Here is a 16,836-nt window from a genome sequence, read left to right as displayed (position 1 = left end):
CATTTTGGCCAGACTGGTCTTGAACTCCTGATCTCATGTTCCACCCGCCTTGGCCTCCCAAAGTGTTGGGATTATAGGTGTGAGCCACCGTGCCTGGCCAAGTTGAACATTCTTGATTTGAAAATCCGAAATCCTAAATGTACTGAAGACTGAAACTTTTTGAGCACTGCCATGATGCAACAAGTAGAAAATTCCACACATAAATACTTAACATAAGCTTTGTTTCATGTACCAGATTTAAAATGTTGTATAAAATTACCTTCAGGCTATGTGTATAAGGTATACATAAAACATATGAATTTCATGTTTAATGTGGGGTCCCATACCCAAGATATCTCATTATATATATGCAAATACTCCAAAATCCAAAATGTCAAACACTCTGGTCCTATGCATTTTGGATAAGAGGTACTCAACCTGTACAACTTTACACAAAATAATTTGCTTCTGATTTTCAAAGTCTCCTTCTCATTTGTAAAATGTTCCTTTGCCCTTTCTTTCCTTTTTTCTGAGACAGTGTCTAGCTCTGTTGAACAGGCTGGAGTGCAGTGGTGCGATCATCGCTCAATGCAGCCTCAACCTCCAGGGCTCAAGCCATCGTCCCTCCATGGCCTCCTTTGTTTCCAATACCATTTTCTTTCCTTTTCTTCCTCAGATTTGCTGAGTGTCTATTTATTGTTCTTTTCAAAGACCAGCGAATTACTATCAATTTCATTTTCTATTTCAATAACTTCTGCTTATTATTTTGGAGATGGAGTCTTGCTCTGTCACCCAGGCTGGAGTGCAAGGACACAATCCTGGCTCAATGCCAACCTCTGTCTCTTGGGTTCAAGCGAGTCTCCTGCCTCAGCCTCTCAGTAACCAGAATTACAGGTGTGCACCACCACAGCTGGGTAATATTTGTATTTTCAGTAGAAACTGGGTTTCACCTTGTTGGGGAGGCTGGTCTCGAACCCTTGACCTCAAGTGATTCACCTGCCTCAGCCTCCCAAAGTGCTGGGATTACATGCATAAGCCACTGTGCTAGGCCTCTGCTTTTATTTTTAATTCCTTCTATTTTTATTTTAGGAGATTGTACTATCTCTCTCTGCTTCTCTGTTACCTGTTTCTGTTTCCTCTTCTAATCCTTCCTGTCATGTGTGTATCCTTTAAGACATGTCATGTGCTGTCTTGTTTCCTCAGTAAGTTTATCTACTACATATTGTATAGTGAAAAAATAAAACCTTTACCATTATTATGTAAGTGGCTATAAACACTATATTAATTTGGAGTCAGTCATAGTGGGTTCCAATTCCTCAACTCCTACTTATGTGATCTTGGTCAAATCTGAGCTGTTTCTTCATCTGTAAAAATAAAAATAACAATACAGATTAAGTTGGATAGTATTTGCAAATCATTTATCATAGAAACTGTCCCACATTAGTAACTTGAGAAATGCCTCATATACAAAAGGCCTCAGTTGCCCCATTTCTTGTTTTGTTTTCTTGAGATGGAGTTTCACTTTTTTTAATAGTTTTTTTTTTTAAGATGGGTTTTCACCATGTTGGTCAGGTTGGTCTTGACCCCCCGACCTCAGGTGATTCGCCCGCCTTGGCCTCCAAAGTGCTTGGATTACAGGCGTGAGCCACCATGCCTGGCCAGAGTTTCACTCTTGTCACCCAGACTGGAGTGCAATTGTGCGATCTTGGCTCACTGCAACCTTTGCCTCCCTGGTTCAAGCAATTCTCCTGCCTCAGCCTTCTGAGCAGCTGGAATTACTAGCTCCTGCTACCATGCCTGGCTAATTTTTGTATTTTTAGTAGAGACGGGGTTTCATCATGTTGGCCAGGCTGGTCTTGAACTCCTGACCTTAGGTGATCCACCCGCCTTGGCCTCCCAAAGTGCTAGGATTACAGGCGTGAGCCACTGTGCCCGGCCCAGTTGCCCCATTTCTAAAGTGAGGGGATTAGGATGACTAATCCCAAGTTCACTTCCAACAGTGAAAAACTATCTTCAGCCTACTTGTTCACCTGCCTGACAGTCAATTGATCAACCCACCCACTCACCCACACAACAGTTACTAAGCCCTTCTCTTAAATGAAGTATTTTAGATGTCAGAAATGTCAAGATGATAAGATAAGAGTCCCTACCTTCCAGAAGCTCAGGGTCCTTGAGGGGTGAGAAAAAATTGTTAAACAGATAATTATAATACCATGTTATAAGTGATCTAAAAAAAGGTTGTGGGAATTCAGACACTTTGAGGAAATCCTGCAGCAAAATCCAAGATCTAGGTTGGATCTTAAGTCAGGTATTTACTACTTACTAGCAGTGTATCCTAAAGCAATTAACTTTTTTGTTTCTTATTTCTCCTTCTGTAAAGAGGAACAGGAATACTTATTCTGGCAGGTTATAAGAACTGACTCAAACTCATTCATGTTGGTGTGAAAAAAGAACAATAAAACTAATATAAAGCACTTAGTACAGTGCCAGGCTGATCACATGAACTCAATAAACGGCAATTAGTAATATTACAAAAAGTGATGGAAGTCAAAGACAATTTACTGTACTTCAAGAGAGTAGAGGTATCATCAGGATAATTTCCCAAAAGCGTTCACAGAACAAAACTGGGGGAAAGGCAGGGTAGTTTCCTGGTAAGAGGAACAGCACATGACAAGGCAGAGAGATATGATAAAGCATGGTATGTTTCCAGGACCAGTTCATTATTCCTGAAGGGAGAAGGCAATAGGGTGGAAAAACTGGGCTGAGAGGGGAATCCAAGTTGGTGATGCCCCTGGAGGGCAGAGAATTCTTACTAATTTCTGTATTTTCAGATGCTAGCACAAAACGTGACCCATATGTTTGCAATAAATAGTAAAAGAATTCATTCCCATTGTTAAGCAATGGGGTTGAAGAGAAATATTTAAGCAGTAAACACGCTACCGTGAAAGGAATCTCGGATTTGGAGTCAGGAGACCTGAAGCAGTCTTTTGACCAGTGACCTATGTTTTTATATTGGTTTTACAACTTACCTGCTGCCTGGCCTTAACGAAGTACCGATATATAGAGTCTCAAAATATGGGTAACACCTAACAAGCGATTATTTAAGATTGGCCCGCTAGAACTCAATAAAAACAGCGGTTGCAGCTGCTAAATTCTCTTTTAGGTCTTTTTCCATACTTGCGAAATGACAGGGTAACATATTTCCTTCCAACCACCACTGAGAAAGTATACTGGGTTTGCTCAAAGACAAAAAGGCCCCGCCCGACCCGCGCCACACAGGTCACCTACGCAGACTGCAGTTCTGGGGCCTCCACTTGTGTCGCTGAGCGATGGAGGGCGCGATCGATGACAGGCTACTCCAGAGACGGACCTAGATAGGCTCGGGTGAGACCGAGCCGAATTTCATCAAAAACCAGTTCATACCAGCAACCCATTTGTCCGGACTAAAAGATGAGAAAAACCTGGAGGAAAGGAAACCGGAAGTGACGTAGCCGTGAGTAACAGGAAATGACCTCAGAGCGTCGGAAGTTTACTGGTTTCTAAGGCGCCGACCCTGCAGCTTCTCCAGTCAAGCGGCTGGAGTCGGGAGGCTGGAAAGCGACTCTGAGAAGGTACCAGACCAAGGCGGCCGCCGCCACAGCGACTCGCGGGGAGTAGCAGACGAAGACGGCGGCCGTCGCACTAGCCACCACGTGTGGAGGATAAGCAGCCGACACGGCCATTCCCGCACCGAGTCAAGGGAAAGAGTTAGAGACAATCCGGGGAGAAAACATGAAGAGGGCGACCGCCGCTCCAGGGTCGCTACGGGAAGCCTAAGTGGAGACGCCGGCCTCTCCCACAGTGACTTGAGAAGCGTCTGTGAAGACCTCGGCCACCGCCGCAGCGTCTCTCGGGAGGGAGTTAGGGGAGATAGTGGCCACAGTCACAGCAGCTCTTTGGAGAGGGTTGGGGTAGACCGCGGCTTCTGCAGCAGCGACGTGAATTTTAGTGAAGTTGGAGGCCACCAAACTAGCGACTCCAGGGCAACAGCCAGAGAAGACCGTGGCCTCCGCCTCAGTGGTACTTGGGAGGGAGTCAGTGACGTCCGGGACCCGCGAACTAGTGACTTTGGGGAGACAGTCAGTGACAATAGCAGTCGCCGCCTCGGTGGCTCTTGGGAGGGAGGGAGTGTCGATGACGGCCACAGCCTTAGTTCTTGGGAGGCAGTAAGTGAAGACCTCGGCTACATAGCCAGCGACTCCTCCGGTGTGAGCGGCAGGGAAGACGCCAGCCGCCGCCTCGGTGGCTTTTGGGAGAGAGAAGGTGAAGACGAAGGTTTCCGCTGCAGCTCCTGGGAGAGAGCGGGAGAGGGCTGTGGGGCCAGTACTAGCGACGACGGAGAAGAGAGCCGCTGCCGCTGCTGTGGCTCGTGGGTGAGAGCAAGTGAAGACTGCCGCAGCAGCAGGGGACTGGACACAACTCCTCCCGAGAGTCGGAGGTGTTGCACCATGCCCGGGGTGGCCAATTCAGGCCCCTCCACTTCCTCTAGGGAGACTGCAGACCCCTGTGAGTCACACTGTTTCGTTGGCTCTCATCTCTGCCACATTCCTTTTCTCACTTCAGCCCGCAACAGCCTTAGCCCTTTCTGGCATTTCCTTTTATTAGTGGTCACTCCCCTTTTCCCTTTTAAATCTATTTTCAGGGTGAACCAAAGCTGTTCACCTCTCCCCCATTCTATCTCGTTTCAGCTTTCTTTCCTTTTTTTCCATCTGCACCATTCCTCCGAGTCTTTTTACCCAGATTGACATCAACTCTTGTTCACTCTTATGGACCCTTTTAAGTTCTTCGTTGACTTCCTTGCAGCATTTGACCCTGTGGAGATGACAAATTAGACTTACTTAGTTTTCTTCTTTCGCTCCATTGAGTGACCCTTTCCTTTGCTGTTTTCTTCTGCCCTCTTCTTAAATGCTGATTTTCTCCCTTGGTGATGCCATCATTGGTTCTCTTTTTCTTGTCATTTACTATGACTTCACTGCTCATGGCCCCCAAATCTGTGTTACTCATTCAGTCATCCAGTAAATATTTACTGCCTGCCTACTTTGTGTTCTGTGTTAGGGAACTATCAGTAAAGAAGACAGGTGTGTTCTTTAACTTCTAGTGAGGAAGAGAAATACTGAAAAACTAATGAGTAGTGAGATGAGCGTTATAAAGGATGGCAGAGTGCCACTGGTTCCAGTAGGGGGTGAGTATGGGTGTCAGAAAAAGCATTCTAATGCAGAGAGACACCTAACACTGAGACCTGAATTCCGTATCTCTCCTCTGAGCTGCAGACTTAAATATATGTCACCCTTCTGGAAATCTTCCTTGGGTACCTCAAGAGCAGCATGTCCCAAATGTAATTTTCTATCTATATATCCTCTCTCTGTCCTTCAGTGTTTGCCGTCTCAATTAATGGCACCACAGCACTGAGATGACAAAGCCAGACACCTTGGAGTTGTCTCATTACTTTTCCCTTATTTCACCTGCTGTATCTATTCCAGTTTAGTTCATTCGAATTTTATTAATATTTGTTAAATCTATCTCCTTTTCTGTTCCCACTGTTCAGGGACTCAGTTTTTCTGGTCTAGACTATTGTAAAACTGTATTCTTACATGATGTACCTACTCTCTAGTCTTGCCTTTTTTTTGCTGTGCATTCAATAAATTATCTTCGCTGAATCTAGCCTTGTAAACTCAGCCTGACAAATCTCAATCATTATAATTCTTCTGTTTAAAATTCCTAAGTGATTCTCCACTGTTCAAGTCCAAGTTTTTAGAAATAAGTTCCACCATTGTCTGTCTCTTACCTAGCTCTAGCCTCTTTTTCCCCTTAATGCTTTAGTAATAGGATTGTTTGTGTGTGTGTGTCTGTCTGTGTCTTTGTGTCTTTGTGTGTGTATGCCGTTTCTTGACCACATCCCACTGTTCAAGCTGTTTAGGAGGCCTTTCACTGCTCCCGCTTTATTTGGCAAACTCATGTTAATCCTTGAAGATTCTATCTTAGATATTTCTTTCCCCAGGAATCCTTCTCAGTTCCCCTTCCCTCCTGCCCTAGCTGAGATTGAAGTCTTCTGCGTTTTCTCAAGTTCCTACGACTGTTTCCATCATTGCTTTTACCACATTATTTTGTATTTTGTGTTTGTATCTTCTTTACTAATCTGTGAGTTCCTTGAGGGTGTCTTCATCTTTTTGTCCTTATGGTAGACACCAAACTAATGTTGAGTAGATGGGTGGGTGGATGAGTGAATGAATCAGGATGGAGTATGGTGAGAAAAAAGGCCATAAAATTAGATGGAGCCAAATTATGGGAGACCATAGAGGTCATTCTGAGAGTTTGGATTTTGTTTTGTGGAATAGCAGTGGACAACCAGTAACAGTTTGGCGTAGGGGCATGAAGTCATCAGGATAATTTGTATAAGGTGGATTAGAGGAGTGTCTCTGTGTAAAATAAGTAGAGTGGTTAGAACATCATTTGTAGGTCTAGCTGTGCTATTGTAAAGGAGAGGAAGGAAGGTCCAGCCTAGGGATTAACGTCATTGAACATTCATTCATTCATTCATTCATTCATTCATTCATTTTGAGATGGAGTCTTGCTCTGTTGCCAGGCTGGAGTGCAATGGCACGATCTCGGCTCACTGCAACTTCCTCCTCCGGGTTCAAGTGATTCTCCTGCCTCAATCTCCCGAGTAGCTGGGACTGCAGGTGTGCGCCACCACATCCAGCTAATTTTTGTATTTTTAGTAGAGATGGGGTTTCACCATGTTGGCCAGGATGGTCTTGATTTCTTGACTTCATGATCTGTCCACCTCAGCCTTCCAAAATGCTGAGATTACAGGTGTGAGCCACCGTGCCCAGCCTCATTGAACATTTATTAAAGGTGTGTGTGTGTGTATGTGTACATGTGCACACCTTACATATGCTCTCTTTCCCATTTGCCATATATCTTAATTCTTCTTCAAGCTCTTGCTCAAATGTTTCCTCCTCCTCTATGACTTGTTTTGTTTCTCCTTAATTTTACCTGTACTCTCTGAGGACATTGCTGTCAGGTTTTTATTTTCATTGTGTAGTTATCCAAATAGATTTTAATGTGTTGGTGGAAAAAAAGTATTAAATCCCTGTCCATTTTCTATCATGTTACCATAGTACCTGGCACATAGTAGATGTTCAGAAAGGCTTTTTGAGTACATTTATAGCATTTTGGTAGGAGCAAAGATATAAATAGAGTATATAAAAAGATATAGTAAGAGTAAGATATAATTCCAGTATAAAATATGATTTTTGCCCTCAAGAAATTAACATTCTGATTGTAGAGATAACATGTACATACATAAACAGTAGTACAAGGTTGCACAGATCATTTGCCAGGAGGGTTGGTGAGCTGTTTTCAAAACAGCTTCAGGTCAGGAATCATGCCTGTTTTGTTCAGAGAATGCTGCAATTGAACTGCTTACTCAGTCATCCTTCTCTAATAGCTGTCTGTTCATGCTTAGATGCCTTTATTGCCTCTGGTTCACATTGCTTATTAATTAAATTATAAAATATGAAGCACTAAGAGTAAATGAATGAAAAATTGTGGCCTACCATTCCTTTCTTAGCGTAATACATAAATTAGAAATATAAGAAAGATGTTGATAAAATATATCTGCATCTATGAGATGAGGCTCTGGTGAAGTCTTTTTCACTAGGGAGGCCTTCGTTATGGAGAACACGTTGGGCATATTTCAAAATAGGTACTTTCCCCTTCTCTCTGCCAAAGACATGCGTTCCTGGCGTTTCACAATGGTAACCTAGTGAGGTTTCTGTAGGTAAAAATCTCTGAAAGTGTAGTGGCTCCATAAGGAAGACTGTGGGCCCTAGAAGTTTCTCATTCTTTGGCTACTACGTACTCAACCTCTGGCAAGTCATCAAAATTACCATGGAAGTGCTTCTACCACTTTTTGGCTCCAGTGCTTCTGCTCCAGGTTTATATTTTTCTGTGTTTGTCTCTCCAGATTTGGGGGTGGCAGTTTGCCCTGAGACCCCAGTTTTCTGATGCGTCCAAGAAAAGTTGTTCTTTTTCAGTTTATTCCTTTTTCTCTATAAGGATGAGAGTATCGGCCGGGCGCGGTGGCTCACGCCTGTAATCTCAGCACTTTGGGAGGCCAAGGCGGGTGGATCACGAGGTCAAGAGATCGAGACCATCCTGGTCAACATGGTGAAACCCCGTCTCTACTAAAAATACAAAAAATTAGCTGGGCATGATGGCGTGTGCCTGTAATCCCAGCTACTCAAGAGGCTGAGGCCGGAGAATTGCCTGAACCCAGGAGGCGGAGGTTGCGGTGAGCCGAGATCGCGCCATTGCACTCCAGCCTGGGTAACAAGAGCGAAACTCCGTATCATCAGTGTTGGAACCAGAAGTCTGTTTAAGATATTAATGACAAACATCTTTGTAGTAAATTATTTGAAAATAAAGTGATTTTGTGCTTTCTATTGGACCATTGTTTTAGTTTTTTTTTTCCTTTCACAGTTTTATAGTACATTGTAAGTAATTTGGCTTTTCAATAGGTTCCAGGAAGAAGGTACATTTTGGCAGAATACATGATGCAGTAAGAGCTGGAGATATAAAGCAGCTTTCAGAAATAGTGGAACGTGGAGCCAGCATTAATGAAGTTGATGTTCTCCATAAGTTTACCCCTTTACATTGGGCAGCACATTCTGGAAGTTTGGAGGTAAGAAACTATATATACCACTAAAGTAAGTTTACAGCTATAGCAGTTTTGTAAATTTCGCAAGCAAGGCTGAGACCTTACGCTAGGTACTGCATATATTTTCTTTTCAGTCATAGTCAGTTTAATATTTGGGTATTCTACTTTGCTAGGGCTTTATAACAAATTATCCCAAAATTTAGCATCATAAAATAATGATTTATTTATACTCATAACAAACCAAGGAGTTGGATGCCAGAGACAGCTTGTCTCTGCTCCATGATATCTGGGGCTTCAGCTGGAATATTAAAAAGCTGGGACTAGATTCTTCTGAAGGCTTGTTCACTCAAGATGTCTCTGGTGGTTGATGCTGGTTATAGACTAGGCACTGTAAACTTTGTCCCTGTGGGCCTGTTTGTGAGGACTCTACATGTGAGCTAGTTTGTACTTCCTCACAATATGGTGACTTGGTTCCAAAGGCAAGCATAGAGGATAACTTGGAGCGGATAATATGATGAATACATATTCTAACAGTTTTGCTTTAGTAGCGTCAGATTTTTAGAAAAGAAATGATATGTTGCAGGTACACTTGAAGTCCCTAGTACCCTTCTCAGGTGCCATTCCTCTGCTTCCAACTGCAAAGATAACTATTATCCTGATTTGGGTGTTTATTATTCCCATCTATGTTTTATGCTGTTATTACATATGATTGTAAATTGTTTTGAATCCTATTATATGTTATATAAATGACCTCACATTATGTATATTATTCTTCATCTTGCTTTTTTTGTTCAACAATATGTTTTTGAGTTTTATCCATGTGGTTACATGTATGTACGGTAGTTCATTTCTTTCAGCCATGTTGTTTATTCTATTCTTAGACTGGTATCAGAGTTTATCTGTTTTTTTATTGTTGGATATATATTTGGTTTCAATTTTTAGCTAGTACCAACTGCTTAGTGAGTATTTTAATTCAAATCTGATCCTTGGGCTCTGTCCAAGGATAACTAGCACTTTTCTCATGACTCAAGGTTATGTGTATGGGGGCTTATTTTAACTACTACGTTTCCCCAGCCTAGAAGCTGCAATAGGCCTGTTTACAGTGCAGTGTCTTTTTACCCCTACCACACACAAACATGACTTCCTTCTATGAATATGGCAGTGTTGTGTGATATCTTCTTAATCTGTACTTCTCTGCTTCTTGTAACCAAATCTGGTTCAGAGATTCTCCTTATACCAGTTTATGTGCTTCACTTAAGTGTAATTATAAACAAAGGATTTTCGATTTGGCCTTTCATTGGAGCCTGATGATTCTTTGTGAGCTGGTATCCCTGAGTAGGTGGTTCTCTCTGCTCTTTCCTCCCACATTCCTGTTTGATCTGCACTTTGGCAAGTTTTTTAATCTGTCTGTAGTTTGAGTGATAGATGTCTTGTAGTTTTATGAAGGTTGGAGTTTTCTGAGTTTTTTTATTGCTCTTTGCTTTTGGGTGATTTTGAAGAGAAGGGGAAGTACTGATTTTACTCTGCCATATTCTAATAGACATCAGGACATACCATTTATTTCATCTCATTTCTGATGCCCTTTCAGCTTCTCTTATTACTCTCACTTTTTTTTTTTTGGTTAAGTGAGTCTACTACTACTCCTCCTACGCTGTAAATGTAGTGTTGTTTACATTTCTCTCATACTTTATACTTTTTCCAGTCAGTCTTTTAGACTTCTTTGGCTTTTCACCTCTACATAATTCATTAATTTGCTTTCTCTCCTGACTTTTGGATTATGTAATAGGTGCCTGATCATAGCTCATGCATATCTGAGTGGCAACTGAAATTCAATTAGTCTAATGCTAAAACTGTTATACTTTTCCCTCCCTTTCTTAGTTTTCAGGGCAATAGCCTTTGAATTATCATTGAGTTGTTTTAATATTTGATAGAAGCAAAACACATTATCAGCATTTGTCTAGATGAAGAAACAGTTGATGATAAACATTGATGAAGTGAGAACTGGTCACTAGGTTAGTTGATTCAGGTCTGTCTTTGTCTCCTGAATTCGTCCTCTTCATCCTCATACCCATGTCCTTAAATCTAATCAGTGTCATTCTTTTTTGTGTGGTCCACCTATAAAACTAAAACCTGATATTACTTAAGACCTTGCTTAAAACCCTGTAGTAACTCTCTGTCCTCTATAGGATAAAGTTCAAGCCATTTAACATGGTAGACGTCTTCTCTCTCTAACTTCATCTCCCATTATAATTGTTTTATGTTATAGTACTGGTGACTACTATCATTTTCCAAATTAGTCTACTGTTCCATATCATCATAGGCTTTGCACATGCTATTTCTTTTTTTTTTTTTTTTTTTATGTACTTTAAGTTCTGGGATACATGTGCAGAACGTGCAGGTTTGTTACATAGGTAAACATGTGCCATGGTGGTTTGCTGCACCCATCCACCCATCTTCTAGGTTTTAAGCCCTGCATGCATTAGGTACTTGTCCTAATGCTGTCCCTTCCCCAGCCCCCCAACCCCCAACAGGCCCTGCTATGTGATGTTCCCCTCCCTGTGTCTATGTGTTCTCGTTGTTCAACTCCCACTTATGACCTGTGGTGTTTGGTTTTCTGTTCTTGTGTTAGTTTTCTGAGAATGATGGTTTCCACCTTCATCCATGTCCCTGCAAAGGACATGAACTCATTCTTTTTTATGGTTGCATAGTATTCCATGGTGTATATGTGCCACATTTTCTTTATCCAGTCTATCATTGATGAGCATTTGGTTGGTTTTAAGTCTTTGCTATTGTGAATAGTGCTGCAGTAAACATATGTGTGCATGTCTTTATGGTAGAATGATTCTAATCCTTTGGGTATATATCCAGTAAGGGGATTGCTGGTTCAAATGGTATTTCTATTTCTAGGTCCTTGAGGAGTCACCACATTGTCTTCCACAGTGGTTGAACTAATTTATACTCCCACCAATAGTGTAAAAGTGTTCCTATTTCTCCATATCCTTTGCAACATCTGTTGTTTCCTGACTTTTTAAGGAACACCATTGTAACTGGTGTGAGATGGTATCTCATTGTGGTTTTAATTTGCATTTCTCTAATTACCAGTAATGAGCTTTTTTCTCATATGTTTTTTCTCATTTATGTTGGCTGCATAAATGTCTTCTTTTGATAAACGTCTGTTCATATCCTTTGCCCGCTTTTTGATGGGGTGGTTTGTTTTTTTTCTTGTAAATTTGTTTAAATTCTGTGTAAATTCTGGATATTAGATCTTTGTCAGATGGATAGATAGCAAAAATTTTCTCCCATTCTGTAGATTGCCTGTTCACTCTAATGATAGCTTCTTTTGCTATGCAGAGCTCTTTAGTTTACTTAGATCCCATTTGTCAATTTTGGCTTTTGTTGCATTGCTTTTGGTGTTTTAGTTATGAAGTCTTTGCCTATGCCTATGTCCTGAATGGTATTGCCTAGGTTTTCTAGGGTTTTTATCGTTTTAGGTGTTATGTTTAAGACTTTAATCCATCTTGAGTTAATTTTTGTATAAGTTATAAGGAAGAGTTTCAGTTTCAATTTTCTGCATGTGGCTAGCCTGTTTTCCCAGCACCATTTATTAGGGAATCCTTCCCCATTGCTTGTTTTTGTCAGGTTTATCGATTATCAGATGGTTGTAGATGTGTGGTGTTATTTCTGAGGACTCTGTTCTGTTCCGTTGGTCTATGTTCTTTTTGTTCTTTTTGCTTAGGATTGTGTTGGCTATATGGGCTCTTTTTGGTTCCATGTGAAATTTAAAGTAGCTTTTTCTAATTCTGTGAAGAAAGTCAATGGTAGCTTGATGGGAATAGCATGGAATCTATTAATTACTTTAGGCAGTAGGCACATGTTGTTTCATCTGCCTGTCTCACCTCTCCCCACTGGTTACCTGGTCGAAATCCAGGTCAGTCAGCACCTACTCGGTAAAGCTTTCTATTTTCCCTGTCAGTATCTCCCAATTAGTTACTGACTCCTTAGTGCTACCTCTGAATCTTTTACATTTTAATAAGGGTATAATTTTAAATTTTATTCGTTATTAGATTTTGAGCTCTTTAAAGATACCATTTGAGTTGGGTCTTACTTTTTTTTTTTTTTTTTCCCAGAAAAGTTTAACAGGTTTATTTATAATTATTATAAAGTTGAACAGCTGAAACTTGTTCACTGAAACATTTTAACTTGCATTAATGCTTTATATCTCCTCATTTATATTAAAAATTCACACACAAATGAAAATGGAAAAACTGCCAATACCTGATTTCTGTCCCCTATTTTTCCACTCGCAATCATATACTTAGGTACCCTTTGACCCCATGGAAAAAACATTATCTAACATTCACAACTACCAATAACAGGAAGAAGAGTTTTTTTTTTTTTTTTTTTTTGAGAATGAAATCTTCCCCATCATAGTGGATTCTTAAGCACGCTCTCCACGTATGCGGCATGCTAGCTGGATGTCTTCTGGCATAATTGTTACACGTTTGGCATGGATAGCACAAAGGTTGGTGTCTTCAAAAAGGCCAACCAGATAGGCCTCACTTGCCTCCTGCAAAGCACCGATAGCTGTGCTCTGGAAACGCAGATCTGTTTTAAAGTCCTGAGCAATTTCTCGCACCAGGTGCTGGAAGGGAAGTTTGCGAATCAGCAGTTCAGTGGACTCCTGATAACGTCTAATTTCACGGAGGGTGCTTTACCACTGGTAGATTTGCAGGCAGTCTGCTTTGTACGAGCCATGGTATAGACACCTCCTTACTTACCCCCCTTCTCCTTCGGCTGCAGCTCAGTGAGCGAAAGGCGGCACTGGCGTTGGAGAGCGACGGCGGTGCAGCAGTGGTTGCGAACACAATTGAAAAAAATTACTCATCTTTTTTTTCCACAATACTTAGCATAGTGTCGGGCATATTGGAGTCACATCGTAGGTTCACAATAAATATTTCTCATGTTGCTGAATTTGTTGAATTAAATTTATGTTTATGGGGAGATGGATCCAAGATGGCCAAATAGGAGCAGCTCAGGATTGCAGCTCCCAGCAAAAGCGCGGAGGGACTGCAGGGAAGTTCACACGGCAGCTGGACGGAGCCCACAGCAGCTCAGCAAGGCCTCTTCAGGCAGACTATGACTAGGCTGCCTGCTTGCTGGGCAGCACATCCCTGAAGAAAAGCAGCAGCATGACAGAAACTTATAAATAAAGCCCTAACTCCCTGGGACAGAGCACCTGGGGGAAAAAAAGGCGTTTATGAGTTCTGCTGCAGCAGACTTAAACGTACCTGCCCAGCAGCTCTGAATGAACAATGGAGCTCACAGCTCAGCACTTGAGCTCATGTAAAGACCAGACAGTCTCCTCAAGCAGCTCCCTGACCCCCGTATATCCAAAGAGTCACCTCATAAAGGAGAGCTCAGACTGACATCTGGTGGGTATCCTTCTGGGACAAAGAAAGCAGAAGAAGAAACTGACAGCAACCCTTACTGTTCTGCAGCTGCTGCAGGTGATCCTCAGGCAAGCAGGGCCTGGAGTGGACCTCAGCAGTCCTACAGCAGAGGGGCCTGAATGTTAAAAGGAAAATTAAGAAACAGAAAGAAATTACATCATTATCAACAAACTGGACATCCACTCAGAGACCCAACCTGAAAGTCAACAACTACAAAGACGACAGGTGGATAAATCCACAAAGATGGGAAGAAACCAGCACAAAAAGGATGAAAACACCCAAAACCAGAATGCCTCTCCTCCTCCAAAGGATCACAACTCCTCACCAGGAAGGGAACAAGGCTGGATGGAGAAGGAGTGTGATAAATTGACAGAATCAGGATTCAGAAGGTGGGTAATAAGAAACTTCTCTGAGCTAAAAGAACATGTTCTAACCTAATGCAAAGAAACTAAGAACCTTGAAAAAAGGTTTGATGAAATGCTAACGAGAATAAACAACTTAGGGAGGAATATAAGTGAATTGATGGAGCTGAAAAACACAACACGAGAACTTTGCGAAGCATACACAAGTTGCAACAGCCGAATTGACCAAGCAGAAGAAAGGATGTCAGAGGTTGAAGATCAACTCCATGAAATAAAATGAGAAGGCAAGATTAGAGAAAAAAGGGTAAAAAGGAATGAACAAAGTCTCCAAGAAATATGGGACTATGTGAAAAGACCTAATCTACGTTTGATAGGCATATCTGAGTGTGACGGAGAGAATGGATCCAAGCTGGAAAATACTCTTGAGGATATTATCCAGGAAAACTTCCCCAACCTAGCAAGGCAGGCCAATGTTCAAGTATGGGAAATACAGAGAACACCACGAAGATATTCCTCAAGAAGAGCGACCCCAAGGCACATAATTGTCAGATTCACCAGGGTTGAAATGAAGGAGAAAATGCTGAGGGCAGCCAGAGAGAAAGATCGAGTTACCCACAAAGGGAAGCCCATCAGACTCACAGCGGATCTCTCAGCAGAAACCCTGCAAGCCAGAAGAGAGTGGGGGCCAATATTCAACATCCTTAAAGAAAAGAACTTTCAACCCAGAATTTCATTTCCAGCCAAACTAAGCTTCATAAGTGAAGGAGAAATAAAATCCTTTATGAACAAACAATTATCATCACCACTAGGCCTGCTTTACAAGAGCTCCTGAAAGAAGCACTGAACAAAGGAACAACCAGTACCAGCCACTCCAAAAACATACCAAATGGTATACAGCATCGACACAATGAAGAAGCTGTATCAACTAATGGGCAAAACAGCCAGCTAGCATCAAAATGGCAGGATCAAATTCATACATAACAATATTAACCCTAAATGTAAATAGGCTAAATGCCCCAATCAAAAGACACAGACTGGCAAATTGGATAAAAAACCAAAACCCATCGGTGTGCTGTATCCAGGAAACCCATCTCACATGCAAGGATACACAAAGGCTCAAAATAAAGGGATGGAGGAAGATTTACCAAGCAAATGGGGAGCAAAAAAAAGCAGAATTTGCTATTCTCATCTCTGATTAAATACACTTTAAACCAATAAAAATCAAAAGAGACAAAGAAGGACATTACATAGTGGTAAAAGGATCAATGCAACAAGAAGAGCTAACAATCCTAAATATATATGCACCCAATACAGGAGCACCCAGATACATAAAGCAAGTTATTAATGACTTAGAAAGAGACTTAGACTCCCACACAATAATAGTGGGAGACTTTAACACCCCATTGTCTACATTAGACCGATCAACAAGACAGAAAATTAGCAAGGATATCCAGGACTTGAACTCAGACTTGGACCAAGCAAACCTAATAGACATTTACAGAACTCTCCACCCCAAATCCACAGAATATACATTCTTCTCAGCACCACATCGCACCTACTCTAAAATTGACCTCCTCAGCAAATGCAAAAGAATGGAAATCATAGCAAACAGTCTCTCAGACCACAGTGCAATCAAGTTAGAACTCAGAATTTAGAAACTAAGAACCACACAGCTTCATGGAAACTGAACAACTGGCTCTTGAATGTTGACTGGATAAAAATGGAATGAAGGCAGAAATAAAGATGTTCTTCGAAACCAACGAGAATGAAAATGCAACGTACCAGAACCTCTGGGACACATTTAAAGCAGTGTCTAGAGGAAAATATATAGCAATAAATGCCCACATGAGAAGAAGGAAAGATCTAAAATCAACACCCTATTGTCAAAATTGAAAGAGCTAGAGGAGCACGATCAAAAAAAACTCAAAACCTAGCAGAAGACAAGAAATAACTAAGATCAGAGCAGAACTGAAGGAGATAGAGACACAAAAATCCCTTCAAAAATTAATAAATCCAGGAGCCGTTTTTTTGAAAAGATCATCAACTAGCCAGATTAATAAAAAAGAAAAGAGACTTTGGGAGGCCGAGGCGGGTGGATCACGAGGTCAAGAGATCGAGACCATCCTGGTCAACATGGTGAAACCCCGTCTCTACTAAAAATACAAAACATTAGCTGGGCATGGTGGCGTGTGCCTGTAATCCCAGCTACTCAGGAGGCTGAGGCAGGAGAATTGCCTGAACCCAGGAGGCGGAGGTTGCGGTGAGCCGAGATCGCGCCATTGCACTCCAGCCTGGGTAACATGAGTGAAACTCCGTCTCAAAAAAAAAAAAAAAAAAAAAAAAA

At 41.6% G+C, this 16,836-nt stretch overlaps 1 protein-coding gene and 1 long non-coding RNA gene across 3 annotated transcripts in view; one reads left to right on the top strand and one right to left on the bottom strand.

The window, feature by feature from the left end:
- Positions 1–1,067: 1,067 nt before the first annotated feature.
- On the bottom strand, positions 1,068–3,475 carry LOC116563251. Of its 2 annotated transcripts, XR_004274303.1 has the most exons (3): positions 2,547–3,475; positions 2,130–2,148; positions 1,068–1,343 (listed from the first exon to the last, which is right to left on the bottom strand). It is a non-coding gene; the product is annotated as an uncharacterized LOC116563251 (long non-coding RNA). The 2 variants fall into 2 exon arrangements; XR_004274302.1 differs by having other exon boundaries at positions 2,130–3,475.
- A 1-nt stretch (position 3,476) lies between these two features.
- ANKRD42 (ankyrin repeat domain 42) overlaps positions 3,477–16,836 on the top strand; it is a gene marked incomplete at its 5' end in the record, with an annotated part of 83,708 nt that continues 70,348 nt past the window's right edge. Inside the window, 2 exons of the mRNA XM_032295679.1 lie at positions 3,477–4,524; positions 8,541–8,704. Coding sequence (XP_032151570.1) covers positions 3,477–4,524; positions 8,541–8,704 — 1,212 coding nt within the window. The remainder of the gene's footprint in view (positions 4,525–8,540; positions 8,705–16,836) is intronic.

The sequence above is a fragment of the Sapajus apella genome, unplaced genomic scaffold, assembly GCF_009761245.1.
Source record: "Sapajus apella isolate SASKATOON/1434 unplaced genomic scaffold, GSC_monkey_1.0 scaffold34, whole genome shotgun sequence".
Lineage (NCBI taxonomy): Eukaryota > Metazoa > Chordata > Mammalia > Primates > Cebidae > Sapajus > Sapajus apella.
This window is presented reverse-complemented; position numbering and strand designations above follow the sequence as displayed.